The sequence below is a fragment of the Dunckerocampus dactyliophorus genome, chromosome 8 (assembly GCF_027744805.1).
Source record: "Dunckerocampus dactyliophorus isolate RoL2022-P2 chromosome 8, RoL_Ddac_1.1, whole genome shotgun sequence".
Taxonomy (NCBI): Eukaryota; Metazoa; Chordata; class Actinopteri; order Syngnathiformes; family Syngnathidae; genus Dunckerocampus; species Dunckerocampus dactyliophorus.
The window spans coordinates 20,598,767-20,621,904 of record NC_072826.1 but is presented as its reverse complement, the minus strand read 5'-3'; the positions used below and the strand labels follow the sequence as shown (position 1 = coordinate 20,621,904).

The 23,138-nt window shown below is 39.8% G+C and overlaps 1 protein-coding gene across 4 annotated transcripts in view; it reads right to left on the bottom strand.

The window, feature by feature from the left end:
• Positions 1–2,029: 2,029 nt before the first annotated feature.
• The window catches only part of itga7 (integrin, alpha 7), a 49,730-nt gene continuing 28,621 nt past the window's right edge, over positions 2,030–23,138 (bottom strand). Inside the window, exons 5-26 of one of the 4 annotated variants that reach the window (XM_054785298.1) lie at positions 22,430–22,561; positions 21,923–22,030; positions 18,248–18,455; positions 17,082–17,278; positions 16,599–16,687; positions 16,398–16,525; positions 16,231–16,326; positions 15,957–16,018; positions 15,689–15,858; positions 14,320–14,469; positions 14,116–14,231; positions 13,786–13,972; positions 13,647–13,721; positions 13,245–13,324; positions 13,054–13,131; positions 12,848–12,950; positions 12,558–12,773; positions 9,224–9,340; positions 9,023–9,136; positions 8,843–8,941; positions 6,413–6,538; positions 2,030–4,808 (exon numbers count right to left, since the gene is read on the bottom strand). In XM_054785298.1, coding sequence (XP_054641273.1) covers positions 4,653–4,808; positions 6,413–6,538; positions 8,843–8,941; positions 9,023–9,136; positions 9,224–9,340; positions 12,558–12,773; positions 12,848–12,950; positions 13,054–13,131; positions 13,245–13,324; positions 13,647–13,721; positions 13,786–13,972; positions 14,116–14,231; positions 14,320–14,469; positions 15,689–15,858; positions 15,957–16,018; positions 16,231–16,326; positions 16,398–16,525; positions 16,599–16,687; positions 17,082–17,278; positions 18,248–18,455; positions 21,923–22,030; positions 22,430–22,561 — 2,807 coding nt within the window. In that variant the 3' untranslated portion in view covers positions 2,030–4,652. Of the gene's footprint in view, positions 4,809–6,058; positions 6,223–6,412; positions 6,539–8,842; positions 8,942–9,022; positions 9,137–9,223; positions 9,341–12,557; positions 12,774–12,847; positions 12,951–13,053; positions 13,132–13,244; positions 13,325–13,646; positions 13,722–13,785; positions 13,973–14,115; positions 14,232–14,319; positions 14,470–15,688; positions 15,859–15,956; positions 16,019–16,230; positions 16,327–16,397; positions 16,526–16,598; positions 16,688–17,081; positions 17,279–18,247; positions 18,456–21,922; positions 22,031–22,429; positions 22,562–23,138 lie in introns of all 4 variants that reach the window. The other 3 variants (XR_008572289.1, XM_054785300.1, XM_054785301.1) reach the window with 3 other exon arrangements.

The following is a 23,138-nucleotide window of genomic DNA, read 5'->3' as shown; positions in this document are numbered from 1 at the left end:
ACCCCGCCTGTCGCCCGAAGTCAGCTGGGATAGGCTCAAGCATGCCCCCGTGACCCTAATGAGGAAGAAGCGGTATAGAAAATGGATGGATGGATATTTTTTCCCATGCTTTAATATTTCAATATTTAATATTTGATTTATTTACCAAATGTATTCTTAGGTCTCTGCTTTCGCTTTAATTTATCTACAATATATTGGAGTTATCTTTTTGTATTTCTTTTTTTTATTCTATGTTCATTTTTAGCATATTTTATCTAATATTTTGACGTAACATTTAATATTCACTTTTTTTATTTTAAGACATCATATTCTTAGATGTTGTCAAAGGGAAAATATGAAAGCGGTGCAATGAAAATATGTTGCGTATTGGTTTTTTTTTTGTTTGTTTGGTTTTTTATCCAAAGTACAAATTGGATTTGAAAAAATGTAACCAATAAATAAATAAATAAAATATGATGATTTAATCATGACTATTTAAGTCTCTGTATAGCACATACAGTACAATCACTTTGACAGTGGGTAATCCACTGACAGATACTGGCAGAAAAAACAGCGTATGTATAACGCCTAAGAAAATATGAATTTCATGTGTTTTCTCCATGTTGTACATGATATTTGCACGTTACCCAATACAAACTGTAAGAGAAGACGCATCATTTAATAACTGCCGTCATAATCGTATTGTATTTACTGTGTATGCGTGTTGTATGTGCCACTGTGGTAATATTCCCTACTGTGTACACGTGTCACGTCAACATATGTCCTTGTCAGACTGCCTAATGGCGGACAATCGGCTTAAAAAGAATAGACTCACACTACGGTGTGTTTAATTGTCATGGCAACCACTGTGTCATCGGAGCCATTCTGAGGTGGAGGGGGGGGACTTTATTGACTTTATTGAGATAATAAAACCTTGGGAGGAGATAGAAGTCTCATTTCCCCTGGCGTGATATTAAACACTCAGATTCATTTGGATTTGAATGGAAGTACGAACGCTTCCAGTCATGACCATGATGAACGGTGCTGAGTCAGTAGCGGGTAGTATTTTGTATTTTCTTTGAGATGTTATCGTCCCACATGAGCATAACAACCTGACTACCTTCCATAACGTTATGTTCAATTGAAATTGATGCCATATACTCATCAAATACTGTATGACCTATTATTTTTACATATACATGGAACGGCAGATCCTTGATATCCCTGTACATCCTCCGATTTTACGTTATTTTTATGTATGTATGTATTATAAAAGTATATATTTAACGGTGTAGGAGAGAAAAAAGTCCACAAAATGTTGTGTTACAGTCGCCTATTTATGAGTTTGGACTCCCGCTAGTGGTGAAGGAGAGAACTGTAGGTTGTACAATTCTATTCTCTTCTATTGCATTACTTGTCGTTGTATTTGAACGGTAAGACTTTAAATGCAGCTGCATTTGTGATGTGTGCCATCTCGCAGGATTTTCAAGCCTAGACTAAAAACATGAATAAGTGGATCAATCAGCATCATTTGAGTTTTATTTTCAGCTAACTCGTCTGATATTTTTACGTGAACTGTGCAGTTTTCGTATTTAAATCATTCTACACACATTTTAAATTGTTACTTGATTTTTATTCATATGACTTTTATGGGGTTCTAGTTAAGTATGTTGAATATTTCAGTTATTATTTGAACTTAATCATATATATTTTTAGAGGGCCGCATTTACATGTAGTTTGTTGAATGTTTTAGTTATTTTTATTTATTCTGACTCCGTTTCAAGTGGTTTTATTTTGGCATGTTGAATATTTCAATCATTATTCAAATGTATGTATGTTATTTTTAAAGGGCTCTTTTTACGTATGTGTAATGTTTCAGTCATCGTTTTATATTATTTTTTAAACAAGTGTTTTCATATGAGCCCACTTTTCTCTGCAACTTCTTGTGTAAGATTTTTGCCGTCGTGTGTGATGTTCCAGGCGTGAGCACGGATTTTCCAAACAGTTTCTCGAGGTTCCTTCCCGTATTTATTTGCGAAAGACACCGTTTTGTGGGAAAAAAAATGAACAATTCGATTGTGTTGTGTCTAATAGCAGACACTTTGTGAAAGTCTTAGTTTGTTTCCTTTAATTTGTATTTACAATGTTACCACACAATGCCACCACACACAAAAATAAATAAATTGCTGACTCGTGACAGTGGATAAAGGAGGGCATTAGTAGGGGTTTGGGGGGTTTCATCATGCAGCCAAGAGGGACTGAAGAAGATTGTCCAGCAATACCTAAAAACACAAGCGGGGACTCGTCATGCTTTTTGCCTCCGTGTCATCCATCCAACACGTCACTCGCGCATGATGTCACAACCTCACAACATGTGTGCTTGGATGCTTAAGGCACTTTGCATGCAATTCACTGTCTGTTGAACAAATACAATTAGTGACAAGCAGGTTGATACAATCACGCATAAAAGTTTCTTTTTTTTGCCGTACAACTCAGTTAAAAACATCAAAACCTCATATATACCAGTGTTTGCACTGAGCAAGGATACCTATTCAACACTGCGCATCTGAACTGTCAAACCCCGATCTACAGATGACAGTTTAGGACGGACATATTTGTTTTTTCTGGCCGCCGCCATGACGGCAATAAACCCCTCAATCGGCTAGCCAAATATCGACGTACGCGACATGAGATCTTGAACGTTACATTAATACAAAATAAAAATGTGCCTCTTTTAGACGGCAGTGTTGTCTTGGATTGAAGATAAAACAAAACATCTCACATTCCGACATTTAAACCATTGAAAATTTATGTGACAGAGACAAATAACCCCATAGGTTGTACGAGTACTTGTTGAAAAGTGTAGAAAACGGGCCAAAACAAACATGCACTGATTTGAACTTTGACCTCATGTGCCTCGTCGACTTATGTCAGTCAACATTAGAGTCGTTTGTGTTGTTTTTTGCTTTGATGTTGCATAATAATCCCCTGAACGTTTAAAGGATTTCCTTCTGAATCAATGGCTTTAACCCCTTTCACACCAGACACTTAAGTCTTGTACTTGTGTGTGCAGAAGCTATTGTTGCTGTTCTTCGCACAGCCGGAAACAGCAGGCATTTTTATCCGCCAAGCGCAGCGCAAAGGGCGAGGTTATGTTTTCGTTTATCTGTTTGTCTGGTAAAAATAGCTTGAAAAGTTCTGAATGGATTTGGATGGGATGAATTGTCGGAAACGGGATATGGAAGAGCTGATTCAATTTTGGGGGCGATCCGGATCACCGTCTGGATGCAGGAATTTTTTAAAGGATTCTCTGACATTGCGAGATAGGACCATTTTTGGCATTTGTGCCACCACAAAAAATGGTCAGAGCGCTTGGAAAAAAAAATACAGGCAAAGTTTCTAACGGGTTGTACAAAATATCAAAGACTGATCCAAAAAATGTGGGATGATTATTTTGGTGTGGGGGGGAACTATGGTGCTTGGCGGAGGTCTGTGCTCTCCGAGTGCTTCTCTAGGTCTGCTTTTTTTTCTGTGTCACTCTCCTGTATAAACAGCACTGACTCGAAACAGGACGTAGGTCAACCTGGCAACTTTACACCTTTTTGAGGTCGTCTAAGAGCCATAAAAGAAGCGGAACAACACCTGTGTGTGAGGGAATTCCACAATGTCGGGACAGGGGCGTGACGTTTAGCACCCGTAGATGACGTTAGCCCCTTTCACACAGTCTGTAAAAGCTGGCAACCACAGACTTGAATCTCCCGGCCTGTTGTGTTGAAAGCAGTTGTTGCTGTTCAGATGAATGGCCCCACCTAGCCTGTTAAAGCAGGCCTTTTTCTGCCTTTTTGTTGTGTCACTGTTCTGTATAAACAGCACTGACACGAAACGTGACGCAGGTCAACCTGGCAACTTTACACCTTTTTGAGGTCGTTTCAGAGCCATAAAAGAAGCGGGACAACACCTGTGTGTAAGGGAATTCCACAATGCCGGGACAGGGGTGTGAAGTTTAGCACCCGTAAATGACTTTAGCCCCTTTCACACAATTTGGCATGCGTTCATCTTTTATCTTTTTTCTGTGTTGCTGTTTTGTATAAATGGCACAAAACGTCAAAGTCAACCTGGTAATTTTCCACCTAGCCTAAGTGAGTCATAACCGAGGTATGTCAAATTCAACATCCGACACTTCGCATTTGTCACTGTCCGACATACATCACAACAGACGCTGGAAATTACCTGAATGCAGGACAGCGTGTGGCTGAGTGACAGCGCACAAAGTCGCTTCTAGGTCACAGGAAACTGCTACTATTGTCGATTTTGAACGACATTTCCCACAATTTAAAAAAAAAGTTTGGTTGGCAACTAAAAACTCGACGCCACATTTTCCAACGCCTAAGCTAAGAGAGATCAGTTGTATAAAAAAATATCCCGTACGGGTAGTCAGTCCTACAGCAATTAAGGCAAAAAAAAAGTAGTCCTTGCCACAGGAAGTGGCCTCTTCACCATCGTCACTATCGATTCTTCTAGTACTTGTCCGTGTGTCCATACACACTGATGGCAGATTGTGACATCCTCACGTAATTCCGTCTTTGTCACTGGGGGGGTGCCAAGCCGCACATTTATTTTAGTCCATTAGTTTCAATCACAATGACACATTTTGTAAAGGTGGTGGGCGGGACTTATGAGGTCCCGTCGCTCCAGTGTGTGGCCCATTCCTTTTTTGTATGAAGGCCAGACTTCTCCGTCTGGAACTGGGGGCGGTCCTGGCGGGGGATCTTCACGGCGTGGTACTGAGGCAGCTTGTCTTTGAGGTGGGCCCGCTGGAAGAAACCACACTGGAAGAGAAGAGGGAAGACAAAAACAGAAAAAGTTCATTAGTAGACTAATTCAGAATTCCAACAAAAAAAAGCACCTTTAAAGCAGCACAATAACTGAACAGCGCACAGAATCCATGACCCCTCAAGCATTCATTAGCATCCTATAATCTTTAACTTTAACGATGGTCGTGACATTAGAGCGGCCAATATCGGTGGGCATTTCTTCTCTCTCTGAGCTTTTTATGATGTTCTTTTTCACTTCCATGGTGATGGCTTTCCTTTTCTTTGGCGCACTGCTGCTTGGGAGACATTATGAAGTGCAAAAAGTAAACTTAGAAGTGATGTTATTCTTCCTCAGAGTGACTCCACTGTCTTGTATACTTGCACAAAAACATCACAGGGTTTATGTGTTTCCTTGGCCTTTATGCAGCACAAAAAGACCAAAAGAGGATGAGAAGATAAGAAGAATTCAACGCAATTAACCTATTAACCGTGGTTAACATATTTTTACGCCAGTGTGACAAAAAAAATGCAAACTCAGGCCCATATTAGTGTTACACCGCCCTCTTTTGTCTTCAAAGTTTGCTTTTAAAATCAACGATGGTTCATTTCTTTTTACACTTTTACACCTCTAAAGTAGTCCAACGTCAGCGCATCATGTCAGACATCAACAGACTCCTGTGCAACGCTTATTCCCCACAAAACGAAGCAACAGAAAGGAAGAATGTGAAAAGAACATGCACAGGAAGCTACGTGAAGCGAGTTATTGATAGCGGTTAACTTCTTTTTACACTTGCGAAGTGCTATTTGCAAGCTATTTCACTTACTACAAGCCAGTGCGAAGTGCTATTGCTAGTATATGTTATTTTTAAGGTCCAATGTATACATACTGTTGCTTTAAAGTACCCCATTAACCACCAATCATACCTTTCACCAGCAAAGATGAACATAGCTCATACTGTAAGTGTTATTACACACTGTGGCTTTAAAAACACACCATTAACACCAAAGCACATCAAGCTTGTGGCACCCAAACAAACAAGTAAAAGTAGTTAGTCTTGAAGCGTGAACAGCCAAGCAAGAACAATTATGGACAGTCTACAGCAACACAGCACAGTAGGCACTGCATCTCAAAGCCTGCAGCTGAAGGTGTCTGCGTGGTGTTCACGGGATCAAATATACCCATTAGAGCATCTTTCCACATTCTGTGTGAACACAAGGCAGCCAGTGACCAACCAAACAGCAACTCGCGTGCCGGCCATCTTTACCGCTTGGAGAGAGGAGCAGGAGGGGGAGAGCGGGCCCAACTGAAATAACGTCATTACAGTTCCGAGGCCTGCTTCTCCACCTCCGAGGGCTGGACGCCCAAATGGGCGCGGTAGTACTCCGTGTCATAGTGTTGGCGCCTCTCGCTGCGCTTGAAGAAGCCACACTGGGTGGAGCACACCAGGAGGTGAGAGACGGTATAAGATGAAGGAATGGAAGGATAAGATAGATATGTTATGAATAAAAAGAGATCAAGACGAGAAACCATGATGACAGTAAGAAAGCACAGAGGTAGAAAGTGGAATAATTGAGATACAGTCATAGTTTTAGATAGTAGTGGAGGTATTTGCTCTTACCTTCCACAATATGCAGACCAGCAGGGTCAGGAGGAGGATGCCAGCCAAGACTGCAATGAGGATGATCCACCAGGGGATGGAGTACTGGTCCACTAGACCAGGCTCTGGATAGATCATCACTGGAACCTGCACAAGTTCAACATGTACAAACACTTTTGTTGTTGTTTTTATTACATACTGTTTATAGTATATTTGACTGTTTTGGCTTTTCTCTTGGTGGTGCCAGCTTCTACCTATAGCAGCGCCAACCCATGGCCCGCACGACCACCGTGCAAACACAAAAATGACAGCACATGTAACAGGCGAGTAAACACGCATAGGACACTTACTACTACGAGGAATGATAAGCAACAATTATGCTAAAACCTAACGTTAGCAACGTTTTGCCGCCATGTGCCACAAGGCATGCTGGGAAGTCGGACGCACTCCCATCGACTGAAGTGATGCCTTGGCGCACCAAATAAATATGTAATAAGTAAATCAAATCAATTATTAACATTTTGATTCATGCATTAAAATAATTACATTAAATTAAATATCATATAAAATGATTGTATTGAACAGGTGTATTTGTTTGTTTATTCATGCAGTGGCCATGAAATAACTGATTATAAATCCAATGAAAAATAATATAACAATCACCAAAAAATAGTTATCGATACTCTATATACACCAATTATGTATAATGCCTTCTTTTAAACAATCATTTATTTCATCAAATGAAATTAATATAATGTAAAAGTATGTATATTTATTTCATTTTGGCATCCATATATATTTCTCTAAATATTTTTGAAATTGTATTTTTGTAGGAACTACTAACACGTCACAAAAATGATAAATATTACTAGTTGATATTTTTAATAGTACTTCATATCCTGCACTAACATGCACCAAATACTGTAATAGATACACCTGCACATGCTTCAGAACAAGTGACAACGTAATTAAGGAACTGACCTTTTTTTTGCATGGTTGTCGCACTTAAATGTTTCAGATCATCAAAAAATGTAAATATTAGTCAATAACAACACAACTGAACACAAAATGCAGTTTTTAAATGAAACCTTTTATTATTAAGGGAGAAAAAAAGATCCAAACCTACATGGCCTAGTGTGAAAAAGTGATTGCCCCCACGTTAAAACGTGTCTTAACTGAGATTAATTGAGATCTATCAGTCTGGAAAAGATTATAAAGCCATTTCTAAAGCGTTGGGACTCCAGCAAACAACAGTGAGAGCCATTATCCACAAATGGTGAAAACATGGAACATGGTGAACCTTCCCAGGGGTGGCCGGCCAACCAAAATAACACAAAGAGCGCAGCGGCAACTCATCCAAGAGGTCACAAAAGACCCCACAACAACATCCAAAGAACTTGCCTCAGTTAAGGTTAGTGTTCATGACTCCACCATAAGAAAGACACTGCGCAAAAATGGCCTGCATGGCAGAGTTCCAAGACAAAAACCATTGCTGAACAAAAAGAACATTAAGGCTCGCCTCAATTTTGCCAGAAAACATCTTGATGATCCCCAAGACCTTTGGTAAAATACTCTGTGGTTTGATAAGACAAAAGTTTAACTTTATGGAAGGTGTGTGCCCCATTACATCTGGTGTAAAAGTAATGCCGCATTTCAGAAAAAGAATATCATACCAACAGTAAAATATGGTGGTGGTAGTGTGATGGTTTGGGGCTGTTTGGCTGCTTCAGGACCTGGAAGACTTGGTGTGATAAATGGAACCATGAATTTTGCTGTCTACCAAAAAATCCTGAAGGAGAATGTTTGGCCATCTGCAAATCCAACTCTGAATGGATGAAGAAAAACAAAATGAAGACTTTGGAGTGGCCCAGTCAAAGGCTTAATCAATGTCCTGACCTGAGATGCTGTGGCATGACCTTAAAAAGGCGGATCATGCTGGAAAACCCTCCAATGAGGCTGAATTACAACAATTCTGCAAAGATGAGTAGGCCGAGATTCCTCCACAGCGCTGTTAGAGACTCATTACAAAGAATCACAAACACTTGATTGCAGTTGTTGCTGCTAAGGGTGGCCCAACCACTTATTAGGTTTAGGGGGCAATCACTTTTTCCACACAGGACCATGTACGTTTGGATTTTTTTTCTCCCTTAACCATAAAAAGTTTCATTTAAAAACTGCATTTATGTTCAGTTGTGTTTTCATTGACTAATATTTAAATGTATTTGATGATCTGAAACATTTAAGCGTGACAAACATGCAAAAAAATAAGAAATCAGGAAGGCGACAAACACTTTTTCACACCACTGTATATATTATATTTATCTGCAGTATCTGATATAATAATGCCAACTTCCTCAGTTGGCTGTTTTTATCAAAGCATGTAGTGAAGAGGGTTTATTAGATGGCCTATGTCCTATTTTACCTTCAAAAGTGGCTGATTTAAGGTGTTACCTGCGCAGCAGCATCCTTGAGGACCAGATGTTTGATGGTGGACTTCACAGTGATTTCCGCTCTGACCAGTAGCTCCAGAGCGCTGACTGCTGGGAACTCCTGTGATATGAAAACACCCATGTTTTTGTGATGCGACTTTTTTTTACAGTCGCAAATCACTTTATGAGTTCAATGCCCGACCTCGATGAAGGTGCTGTTCCACAGCCTGCCATGGATGCTGAGCATCGCCTGACCGGAGAAGCTGTGGAGGGGACACTGGAAGAGAACACAGCGTGCTGACCCCAGGAGACAGTCCTGCGAGAAGAAAGGAGTACTCAGCAAAGCAAAAAGCAATAAAAAGTGACGATATTGGGACTTCTTCTCCTGCTTCTCACTCTTTACCAGTTTAAGCGACTTGCGCCTCTCTGACGCGGCCACGGCTGGAGAGGTGCGCCTCACGCTGCCTTTGGTCATCTCTTCACCTTCGTGGTCCGGGTGGGAGCGGCGTGCTCGTCCAGCCTGGTGAGGACACGCAGATAACCAAGAGCAGGAAAACTTTCCGGAGGAATTCATTCATTTTGCCTTTAAACATAACTAAGTTGTCAAAAATTGTATTTTTCTTTTCTTTTTCTTCAAGCTGTTATTGTTTTCCAATAACAGGTAATCTAATGAATTACCATTTCAAACGTTAGACAGATACTTTATTTATCTCCAAGAGAAATTCAGAAAAATCGACCATTACCATTCAAGACAGTGAAATGTGGCACGTTATTATGCACTGACATCTTTGACTACAACTACACAGGAAGCTAAATAGATAGTCAACAAGAGTTGTGGTAGCTCACGCTCAGAAAAACACTGCTCCCTAGGTTTTTTTAATTCTAATTCAATTATTTTGGGGGGAACCTAGCTTTAACAAATTAATTTTTAATAGTAATTTGTCCAACACTGCCAATGACGTTGGAAACGAAGGGTGGGCATATCAGTCAAAATGTCAATAGTATCGATACCAAGGGTAGGATCAGTATCGGATTGACGCTACGTGATAAAATCAAATCCATATTTTTTTCATCTCTTCTCTATGTTTATTTTCACAAATATCCACATTTTTGTTGTGTTGTTCATATTGTTAGATATATTTCTATATTGTTAACAACATCAGTGAATAAGTTCTTGGACAGGGCCGCACGGTGGTCTAGCGGTTAGCATGTTGGCCAACACAGTAACGGTCTGGAGATCGGGAAGATCCATTTCTGTGTGGAGTTTGCATGTTCTCCCCGTGTGTGCGTGGGTTTTCTCCGGGTACTCCTGTTTCCTCCCACATTCCAAAAACATGCATGTTAGGTTAATTGGTGACTCTAAATTGTCCATAGGTATGAATGTGAGTGTGAATGGTTGTTTGTCTATATGTGCCCTGCCATTGGCTGGCGACCAGTCCAGGGTGACCCCGCCTGTCACCCGAAGTCAGCTGGGATAGGCTCCAGCATGTCCTGTGATGGAAGGATGGAAGTTCTTGGACACAGGAGGGATTTGGGGCTAAAAAATTCAAGGATTTGAATGAGAGTCAATTGTAGCTTTTACATTTTTTCTTGTATTTTGTACTACAGTACTGTCTTTTATTTTGCTCAAAAATTGCATGTATTAATAGGGAATAATTGCACTATTTTGTTGTTATTGTTACATTGACTTAAATTGCAAACTTTTTGTCCCATATGGAAAAGTCAAAGGATGCGGATGCGAGGGGCATTTTGATGCGTTTTGTTTTGTAAAAAAGCCTAAAAAGATTTTTTAGAAGTATTTAAAGACAAAACTTTGCGTGAGCTCAGTGTTATAAGTGACACAGCATATTAGTTTCAACACCTTTTATTACACCTTTTTGCTCTTTTTCCCCCATAGTTGATGTTTTGTTTAATTTAATTTTAAGAATGTACCGCGGACCAATAAAAAACAAGCTGCGGGTTGCAAATGGCACTCAGGCCATAGTTTGGACACCTCTGGCCTAAAATCTTTGCCATGTGTTTTATTCTGACGGTAATAATGCTCTACAATCTATTGTAATTGAAGTAAAACGGATGGGGGGTAGGATTAAGTAAGCTCTGCTTCTTCCTATGTGGAACTGTGAATTGTAGCATGGGATGTATTCCAATGTAATCTGTATGCATGTTCAAATAAATTAAACCATTACCATTACCATTACAAATTAAAGACACAATCATTCAATGATCTTGAAAAATTGCAAGTAAAAAGTACCACTATCAGCAATACTGATCCTGTATTTACTTGATATCAAACCGATACAAAAATATGCAGTATCTGCAGTATCGCCCACCTCTATTGAAAATCACCTGCTTGAGCTGATCAAATAAATCAAACAAGCTAGAAATACACTGAAGTAGACAACCTCAATATATCTTACATGACATATGCATTTTTTTTAATACAACCAAATATGCAAGTAAATGACAACATCTTCTTCTAAGTTGGTAAACTACTGTGGAACCTCCAATGTCCAACAAAGTGGTATTACTTACAGTTCAACCCCATGTGCCTCTAAAGTCAAACCAAACTTCAAAGGACGTCCTGTAAGACTTCACTTCCGTAAGACTCCAAACAAGTGTGCTCTGCTTTTTCCTTGATGCCACCACAGAAAGGTACCAGTGATGATAACCATAGAACCAGAAATGGAACTTACTGCACATTTTGAGGAACACAATTCATTAATTAAATACCAATGACGCACACAAATCCATTTATCATACAGATGCTAACATGAAACAGTCGTCCCAGTTAATTGGTTCCAAAGCCGTCCGCGATACGTGAATTTCTGCGCAGTAGGATTCAATATTGATAAACGGAATATTTTCGTGCTTAGAGCATAGTAAACCTGTTTATGACTTATTGTCAACGTTATGCGAGCCGTGTAGACATGAAATAACACCCCTATAGTCACATTTACACTCCTATTGTTCTTTGCTTACACCACATTGCGCAGGCTACGGGATCACTGCAGAAACATAAGACATGGCCGCCGCTAGCATAGCAAGCTACCGAGGTAACTACTTTGTCTCTTCAATTAACTTATTCTAAACATAAGAAAGTGTTTCAAACGGAATGGGGAAGAAGGACCAAGTAAGAAGCCAAAAATTTACCACTTCCACATGAAATCGGGGGGGAAACTTTTTTCACTCTATAATGTCGGACACACCATGGCTGACTCCTAATAATGTAATCTATGCTTCATCAATGCAATTTAACTGACACCCAGTGACCAGAATGCTACATATAACTTGTCATTCAATATTTTTACACTAATAATAGGCCATAGTCAACCATGAAACAGTGTTCATGTATTAATTAATACATTTTTGAAAAACCATGATAGAGTGAAGGAGCAATGTTTGGAACCACGATGTAGCAAGGGGCTGTACTCTTATTATACAGCAATACACCTCCAGCAGTTCCTGTAAGAGGCCACAAGGTGACAGTATCACGCTGCAGATTCCATATCTCTGTCAATTAGATGTCTTCAAAAGAGTAGTTTCACTTAATTTTTCCTTTAATTTACCGTTTTACTTATTTTTACATATGTATGTCAGTTAAAATAACTTAAACTGTTGCCTGCATGGTTAATAAAGGTTTAAAGGCCACGGTTTGACCCCAGAACAGATTAATTTACTTCATTACAACTCTAGATCCCGTTTATTGTCATGGTGCATTGAACAGCTGTCACACTTACTGTGTGATTGACAGCCTGCAGAGGTTCCACAGGTGAGGGTTCATGCAGACCCAGAGGGTTCACAGCCCCCATGGGAGTGCAGTGAGAGGCCGAATGACCCTCGAAGTTCAAGCTGGCCGGGTACAGCAGCCACTTCCCGTTGGCCAGCTCGTGAGGCCACAGGATGTTGAGGAAGGCGGAGCCAAGTGTTTGCAGAGTCTGGCCTGGATTGGCCACCTGGGAGGAAGAAGACAGCATTGTATTGTTTGCTGAATATTAAGGACACTTCCTTCTGTTAGTATTTCTCTCACCACAAACTCAAAGTCAACAGGGCTGCCCACGTCCTCCAGGCTGCTCATGGCGCTCTCGCCCTTAACGGCCCCGCTGAAGAACAACTGGTGAGGACGCGCCAGCCTGCAGGAAAACACAATCGCATCAGTGGCTGGGACAGCTGCATGCACACACACACACACGTGCACGCAAGTACGGGTTTGAGTGTAGAGCAGGTGTTGCTCACCCACTGACAGACAGGGGGAGCTCTATCACTACTTTCGCCATTGCAGTGATCGGCACCAAGCCAGGCTGCTCACTGATTCTGTGGAGCAAACACAGGAAGAGTAAACAATATAAATAAGCAATATATATCCATATAATCAATAAATACATATGTCGCTACTTGGAATTTCATGACAGCTAAGATTTACTCACGTCGTCAGCTGGAGATCGGCAGTTAACTCTGTGGTTTCGATGGTGATGTTGGCGGTGCTCAGGTTGATGGAGAATTTTAACTTTAGGAAAAAAATACATTATCAAAAATAATAATTAACATCACATATATATAATGGATACCTCATCTATATATAGTATATTACATATATCATTATTATTTTTAGTATTATTGCAGAGTTGATGCTGTTTGGGAAATCCCTTTGTATTTTTAAAGCTATGTCATTACTTAAAATAAAAAAATACAATTTATTAATACTATTATTTTAATATTAACATGAAAATTGGTTTTATTATTATTTCAAGCACAGTGTGGGAGCCCTCCAACTATAAAAAAAAGCATCAAAATAATATTAACCTCTAACAGGTTTTGAATGACCTCACCTTGGTGTTTCGTTTGACAGGGTTCCCAAGGTCACATTCTACTTCAGAGCCATTCTGGTTGGCTTGACACCTCATCTAGAAGTGAGTCAGACAATCAGCAGAGCCTTCAAAACATCAACATCAGGTGTCATGATCTTACCTGGGAGGGCACCCTGGACCCGGAGTAGGACAGAGTTTTTGGAAGCGAGATGAGCAGCTGGGCGGCATGGGCGTCGTCCCCGTCCTCCTCGGGGTTGAGAGGGTCAGAGGGCATGTTGGTGACGGTGATCTCCAGCACCACAAGGCGCTGGTCGGACAAGGAGAACACCTGGACGTCATCCTCGTCCCTATGATGAGAGGCAAAGAGTGAAAATGAGCAACTTGTACTCCTGTGGTTATCTTGGTCATTGTTGTTCTTGCTGGTCACACCTGACCAGTTGTTAGGTAACAGTTAACGTCATCCAAACAGACGCTGTATCTACACACTCACTTTGGCAGGGGGGTGAAAACGTCAGAGGTCAGGGGTCGCGTTCCAAAGCGGTAGCTCAGCTTCAGGTTGCTCTGACAGATTTTGTCGGCGCCGCATCCTTCACGTAGGAAGTTCACCTTCAAGGGGGAAAAATACATCAAGTTTTGTTTACAAATGATGGTCAGATATTAACGGTTCAAGTAACTCTGCTATCTTATTGCCGACCTCCGAGTGCAGCGTGTTGGAGGGGGACACGTTGAGCACGGGAGGCAGTCTCTCCAGCCTCTTGGATCCCGAGTGTCTGCGAGGAGGCACAGGTTTGATGGTGTGGGTTATGGCCAAGGAAATGGGGCGCAGCTTGTCTCGGATGTTCTCCTGCAGTGGAAAGAGCAATTGTGAAATATATAGTTATAGAACATATACATACTGTGCATTTTACCTCCATTAAAATAAAAATCTAATTGATACAAAAACATCAGGAATGTAGTATGTATCTGCCAACATAGAAAAAGTGGATGGTAAGAGACAAGAGACAAATATATACATGTGTATATATATATATATATATATATATATATATACATGTATATATATATATATATATATATAATTTTTATACTATACTGTACAGTATATCGGTGTGTGGAGTTTGCATGTTCTCCCCGTGCATGTGTGGGTTTTCTCCGGGTTCTCTGGTTTCCTCCCACATTTTAATAACATGCATGTTGGGTTAATTGCCGACTATAAATTGTCCATAGCTATGAATGTGATTGTGAATGGTTGTTTGTTTATACTGTATGTGCCCTTCGATTGGCTGGCGAAAAGTCCAAGGTGTACCACGCCTCATGCCCAGTTAGGTGGGATAGGCTCCAGCATACCCCCACGACTCTAGTGAGGATAAGCGGCACAGAAGATGGATGGATGGATGGACTGTACAGTATATATATTTTAATTAAAGATTTTTTATAAAATATAAAATAAAATATTAAGACCATTAATTTCATTTTAATTTCATTGCAGTCAGGTCCAAAAATGAACATGTAAAAGATTTTAAATATTTCATTTTATTTTACGTTATTTTAATTTAACATTTTTTTAATACAGAAAAAAATAATTAACTCACACAAAAGGTTATTTTTTTAATTTCATTTTTATTTCTTTTAATTTAATGCATAAAATATTTTTTTAATCGTATTATTTTATGTAATTTAATTTATTTTAATTTAATTTGAATAGTTTTTAGACACAGTCTTATAAAAGATGGTATAAATAGTAAACAAAGAAACAATAAATTAAAAGTCATCAACTCAGCAAAGCACTTTGTAACAGTCAAAGTGTATTATCTTAATGCTGTTGAGTAAGAAATGCTATGTGTTCCTAAAAATGTTCTTTTTACTTACTTACAGTACATTCTTCTTATTTTACTTTAGCCCACTAGGGGGCTTATTCCAAGGGGATCAGCGGATTCTTGTAAGCCAAAAAGTAGCCATAAATCTGAAGAAACCTCCCCATGCTATTAAATGAGAAACTGCGTCCAAACTTTTCACTTGATACAGTACATGCACTACAGTTGAGTAGAAGATATGTTACTGACATGGAGCTGGAAAACAGCTGTGGTGCACGCCGGGTGCTTCTGGCGATGCAACTCCACTTCCTCGGTCTGAGTGTACTCGGGCTCCAGGGAACTGCGACCCAGGAAGTTGACACGGTGCGGCAGGCCCAATTTCCTGCGCTCGGTGTCAGCTTCAAAGCGTACCACCAGGGCTTGAGGGTGGATTGGAATACAGAAACATCAGGATATTACTTATTATAGTTATTTATCTCCAGTGGGTTGCTAAATATTGATATATGGTGAGACTCACTTATATGAGGTGAGTAGTGGACTGGGTGGGCGGTGAAGATGAAGCAGGCCTTAACTTCGATGCTAAAAGAAACAAAATGGATGAAGAACACACACGGATTTAAAGGGACAGTAGATCGATAGTAGATAGATTTTTTTACATGAGGTTGTATTGCTAAGTGGACTAAGCGAGGGTTAAGTCACTGTTGATGCACTACACTGCTGATAAGGATGTCATACAACTTCATGCCAAATCCCAACTGTCCCTTTACAATGTTGTTTAGATCACTTCATACCAGACTCCATCTCTGCCCTTGCAGTTGTACTGGGCCAGATCAATGTACTGTGGGTCGATAGATATCTCTCGGATCACGTGAATGACTGGACGAGACCTTTTGGGGATACAATGGAATGTTCAGTGTGGTTCAGTTGCAATAAAAGATTAGGAAGGTATTTTTCCTACCTGAAGAGCACAACGGAATTATTGAGGGAGCCCACGGCGATGTCTGGATAGTGGTTCTCATCAATGTCCAGGCCACCTGAGATAGAGTATCCAAAACGCCTCACATCAAAGTCTCGACCATCCAGGACCTGGTGGTAGAAAGAACCTTGATCACTCGTTTTTTTTTTTTCTTTTTATGTGTTCTTTCCCCTGACAGCTCACCTGAGCAGGTTTTGTTTCAATCCCCGCATCTGAACCCCTGTAGATGAACACCTTGCCGTCTCCATCAAATGGAGCTCCAACGGCGATATCTGGACATAAATGTACACAAATTATTCCAGAGTAAGACTCTACTTCCGACAGACCTCAGGTAAATTGAGTTTGAGAGTCCGGCACTAGAGTGACTGCAGTCTGGTGAAGGTCGAGACCTGGAATCCTCACACCTTCACATCATTGAAAGAGATCTGATTATTTCTAGTAAAATTTGATGATCGGCCCCACACACTGACAAACCCCAAGAAATGGCCAAAATGACCAAAAAAGTGCTTCTTCAAACACCATGCGAGCACCATTGGACCCTGGAAAAAACATCGTTACCTTGAAGTCCAGTTCACCCTATGAGGTACATGTGTAAAATCTAACCTTGAGGGAAAGAAATTGTCTCTATTTCAGCATACAGTATCTCTGACCTTGTTAGACTCTCACCTCCGTATCCATCCTGGTCCAGATCTCCTATGTTGCTGACCGTCATGCCAAACATGGAATCGTACGTCCCGTTGAGACGGATGGGCCGAGCCTGATCGTCCCAGTGACCAAAGGGGTTGAGGTACACGTAGACGGCGCCGCCAATCTCTGCTTTGCGGTCGAAGAAATTCGGAGCACCCACAATCAGGTCGGTCCAGCTAAGGACACCAGTAGAGATGCCTGACCTGAATACTCTTTCAAGACAGTGTGGAGTAGGATAGCACAGTTTCCACCAAGCAGTTCGGTTCAGCATAGGATCGCTTCATTGGGGTGCCTGTTAGAGGAGTACATGCTAGACATACCACTGTCTGTTGATTGGTCAGTGGAGAACTGTCCAGTTTCTGTCATGTTACAGGAGCTTCTTTCACACAGAGATCCCTCATAATAGCCGCATCAGAACCGTACCGGAAGATCTGGCAATATGTCACCTTTGTGTTTTACACAAAACCGAGGGAAAGCGGGATATTACAGCAATTGTATTCCCTTTCACACAGCAACACATCCTTCTGTCACCAGGTAATTACATGGACAATGGAGCCAGAGTGACTGTCCAGTGTTGAACTTTTGCAGGACACACTTTCACACAGGTTTCATCCAACCTCTGAAAAGACCTGAGAATCTTTCACACATAGATCCCACAAAATTCATGCATCAGAGAGCAAAATAGTCAGTGCAGCATTCATTGTATCTGTCTGAGCATTTCACACAGAACCCAGCGGACCTCAGTTTATTAGATGCGTCACCATCGGTTGTGACATACAGTATGAAATAATAATAAGGCGTTGCAGAATACAATTTAAGCCAGGGGGGTTCCCACCTCTGTTATACCTTTGACACTATGTCTGAATCTGGAAAATTGGCAGGTGGACTTCCCACCCATTCACAGTCGCACTCTGCAGTCACAGTGTGGGCAGTGTGAAAGAGGCTTCTGATATATAGGGAGGCAGAAAACTGGGGGAGGTACTTGGTCCCCCATTTGCTGGTACACTATTTATTTCGTGCACACCTCATGATGGAAAGCCAAGCCTGATGAGTGCTTGCCTGGGCCTAATCGTACCGTGGCAAACTGACCTCTACCATTTGGTGGAAAAATGATTTAACAATGCAAGAGACATTTCTTTCTTTACCCGTCATTGTTGAGATCGGTGGTCGCTACCGAGTATCCGAAGGAAGACGCCAGCTCCTCCCCCCAGAAAATGTGCTCCGGCACCAAGCGGTAGACGTTGTCTTTACGTAGCAGCACCACCGCCCCCGTATGATTGGCCCGGGGTGCACCTGCCACAAAGGTCAGCTCCCCGAGGTTCATTATTCCCACGGCCGAGTCCACAGAGAAGCCTGGTGGAGGACGGAGGGACGCAAGCAGGCAGTTAGGGTCTGGATTTATGCACATCTTCTTCCTAATGAAATGTGTGCCTAAAGTGCCTATTGATTTTATGTCCATCTCCTGATGGCTTCTGCACTTGCTGTGTGTCTGCTGCTAACATCTACTGAGTTTCATCTAATGTCTCAGGAGATCTGCATTTTGGTTGAGGCATGTAAACATAGCAACTGGACATTAATCGGATTTATAGCCTCGAGTTAGCAGCTCCTCTTTTGTCTGCTATGTGTGTGTGTGTGCACAGGAATGTGCTTACATATAAATCAGGAAGAAAGGTTGTGTGACAAAAAAAAACACATTATACCAACAATCTGGTCTAAACAGAAGCAAAGCGCATGCATTTGCTTGTCTAAAACATGCTCAGGGTGTGACAAAGGGGTTTGTTAGTTGACATTAAACTTGGAGACAAGGTCGAGACAGCAGCTACAGGGTGGCAGGTGTGGAATGCAGCTCAACTCCCGTAAAAAAAAAAAAAAAAAAACATGACTAGCGGAGGCGAGGTGCTACTTTTGCCACACATGGTAGCTTTTAACGCGCACGTCATCGCAGTAAAACTAAAGTGCGGAATTGATTATTTTCAGTGTGGTAGGTCTTAAAGCTAAATTTTCTACAGAGCTGTGCCCTCATCAAGGCCATGCATACTTTTATATGCACAGAAATGACGAATAACAATTCGACAAAATATTCACTTCCTATTTTTTTTTTTACATACTTTCATTTAACATTCATGTCATTCATTTATATTTATTTGTCATCTTTTAGTTGCTGTTTATAGTATATGTCATAAAAAACATTTAGTTCCTATTCCTAGTATATTTTTAGATACTTTTCTTTTTATTTTCATTTTCTCCATTTAAAATATACTGTATTACAATTTTTTTTTATGTTATAATGATAATGTATGGAATAACAAAAACAAAAACAAATATAGTATTTTATATCATATCATATCCATCCACCCATCTGTTTTCTATGCCGCTTATCCTAATTGGGGTCGCGGGGCATATCATATCATATCATATTTATAAAAAACAAGAAAGAAAGAAAAAACCCAAATACTGAGGTCCTTTTATTTTATTGTCATATTCTACATTTACTATAATTATTTTATATTTAATTTTATGTTAATAGTATAGAAATAACAAAATAACAATAAATAAAGAGATACAAAATTTTAAAAAACTAATAACCAAACAAATTTTTTTGCTCATTTGTTTTTTTACCTCTAGAAAAGCTAAAAAAATGTTAATATGCTTTGTGTTTCTTTTATCCGAGCAACTGGACTAACATGTTTATTTTTTTAAAGACTGTTATACGTATATTTTTCCGCCTTCTGTTGTTTAATTTGGAGAACATAAATGATCACAATGACAAATTTGAAATTTGAAAACAACACTCTAAATTGACGAATTAGACATTTGAATTGACACTCTAAATAGCCAAAACGTTGTGCTGCATGATTTCTTTTCTACATGTGAATTAAAAATCCATACAGTATGTGATTCAATTATTGGTTGGGAAACAATAATCATAATAAGCTATTGCTGCGTCTATGGTATTTAGTGGTCTCACAAGAATTTAGTAGGAAATTATACGATGGAATCGTTGCAGCAATGCACCAAAATGTCATAGTGATGCATAAAAATGTTTCGGGTTTTTTTGCTATAATTTCAAAACCAAAGGTCATATTACCATAAAATAGTAAACAAAAACAAAAAAAGTTTTCATTCAAAATCCCAGTAAATTCCTGTGAGAACAGGCTCTTTTCGTAAGCATGCAGGTGCGTCATAACATCTCGCCAGGATCAATGAGAGCAAGTGTACTAATGAAGGCTAAAATGTCACATGGGAATTAGTGTTGTCAAGGAGACGAGCCAAAGGGTGAAGCAGGCCTGGAGGTATGTGAACTAGGAGATTTACGGGGAGATCCACGCAGTCAGTGAGACGTAATGGAACCGCAATCCAACGTTAAAACCATGAAAAGGTCCTGTTAAATCGACGATGGGTCATTAAGCTTGAAGACAAATACCTGCAGATTAATGACAATCAAGAAGAGAAGCCCTGATCTACAAATTCAACCACCAACCGTTGTTAGTGAACACGCCCAAAAAGCTAGGCTAACAAGAAAACCACCACCAGGAAACCCTGCAAAGACTTTTTTTTTTTTGGACACTACATGCAGACTTTAGACAACAAAGACCTAACAAAGACACAACAGACAAACTCACTGTTGTGACAAGAGACAACCAGCCATCAAAACATGACATCAAAAGAAGAAAAAAAAGAAAGAAAAGAAAGAAAAAAATATGCCAATGTATTTAACCCTTGAGGCCACTTTTTAACCTTTGGTCCCCCCCAAAAAATCTTGAAAAAGATGAATAAAATGTAAGATATATGCGTACATTTTTGTCACTTTCACCGCATATTATCTTTTAAATAGTGCCATACCAAACCATGTATAAAGTTTTTCAATATTTATTTTTATTTTCAATGTTTTTATGCCATTTTTACATAATAACCAATACATTTTTAAATGGAAAAAAAACTAAAGATGCAATATGTTCTAGTGTAATATTTGGGATGCCATTATTATCATTGGTAATTGATATTGACTTTGATACGTCAGTATTTTTGGAGCTATAAAAGTTTATTAAAATACAAAAAAATCTAAATGGTCTCTCTTGTAAAAGTGTAATAAAAATGTAAAATGGAAATATTTTTTTTCAATTTCACCACATCAATCTTTTCAAGAACTAGACCTTACCATGGATATTTTGTTTCACGTTCACTGCATCAAATCTTTTCAACAACTTAAAATAATAATTTTTTAAAAATTAAATTATTTATTTATATTTTTTTATGTCGTTAATGCCCTGTTTGTCATTTATTTTTTTCAATAGGAAAAACCTAAAATATACAAAAAAAAACAAACTGCCCCTCTTGCAAAAGTCAAAGAAAAAATGTATTTTTTTTACTTCTTCTTCAATCATTTTTTTTTCTTTTAATGAATCAAATCTTATCAACAACTTCAGCCCAAACCACCGTTTTTTTTAATCATTATTTATTAACATTTGTCATTATTTCATTATTTTAGGCCTTTTTTGTTATGGGAAACACAGATTTTTGTTGTTCAATGGGTAAACACAATAATATGCAACAAAAAAAACGTTTATATATATATATATATATATATATATATATACACACATATATACAGTCCAAGGTGCCTCTAGGGTTAAAAATAAAATTTTATTAAATTTAATTAAATTTAATTAAAACTAATTGTCATGTTTGGAGGTGGTTGTTTCTTAACAGTAAAAGTGTGTAATTAAGACAAAGACAAAGACGGGAGTTTCGGCTACTTCTAAGTAAAAACAATTTGAACACCAGTTGGGTCCAAAGAACAACACATCCGCCTTACAAACCTAAGTAGCTATTATGGGCTACATCCTCAAAGGCTGTAGGCTTCCTGGAGGGCTCCAGAGTTTTGTACAGCAGAGCATCTTCAACGGGGCTAGCCATGAACAAGAGCCCTATGGCCCGAGACAGGAAAAGAAGGCAGGATACAGGGGCGGAGTGCAGGTGGCGTGACAGGGTGGTGAAATGTGAAGGAGGTAAAGGGTAAGGAAGGGTTGGTGGGGTGAGAGTGACAACAGAGCAGAAAGGGGGGGGAGAGGAGGGTGCAGGTGAGACAAGCTGTGATTGATTGATGCTTTGTCTTGGTGGGAGGGCGCGGTAGTTTGCAACAACTGCAAACACCGCAGACCCTCTGGTGGGCTCAGAATGCACCCCACGATGTAATGGCCATCCACACTTAAAATACATCTGTTTCCATGACAACCAAACATGATTTCCAGCCATAATGCACTGGGGTACAGTCTGAGTCCCGGCCCTGGCTTCCTCTCCTGAGCACCAGGGAGGGCAACTCCTACCCAGGTAACTGTGGTAGGGCACAGGGATGAGCTGGGCATTTAGCTGTTTCTGATCTGCCACCTCGTAGGGTCCGTCGTCATAGAAACCGAGGTCGAGCAGAGTCTGGTTTAGCAGCTGCACGCGCATTTCACCTGGAATGGAAATATGTGAGGCAAAGACACATTTGTGCAATCCCAAAACACACTGGTGGACGCCATCATGGTCACAGAGAAGACTCAGCAATCATTGTCAAATGGTATCGATGGTACACACTGATCTGCAAGGAGCACAGTACTGATGCATGATGCATGCTTTCTTGGATTAAATCAGTCCAATTAGGACATGGTCTCATAAATCAATTATAATTGTTTCTATTAATGGATTGTTAGCTTGAGCGTGTTTCATTTGATAAAACTCATGTTACTCTGACTCTCAAACTACTGGACTGAGTCTGATTGATTGAAAGTAATATTTGTTTTAATAATAAAAATGTAAAAACACCTTAGGCTCTGTTCACACTTCAGTATCTGGTTTAAAGGGCCCCTATTATGCAAAATGTAGTTTTTACTAATGTCCTAACAGTAATATGTGTCCCTTAAGCATGTTTATCAGCACCAAATGTGAAAAAATGATATAATCTCCTCACTTAGTTTGTGAGAAGAAGCGCTGAAACCCTTGAAGGTGCTGCTTTTCACGACATCATAAAGAAAAAAACCTCCTTCCTTATGG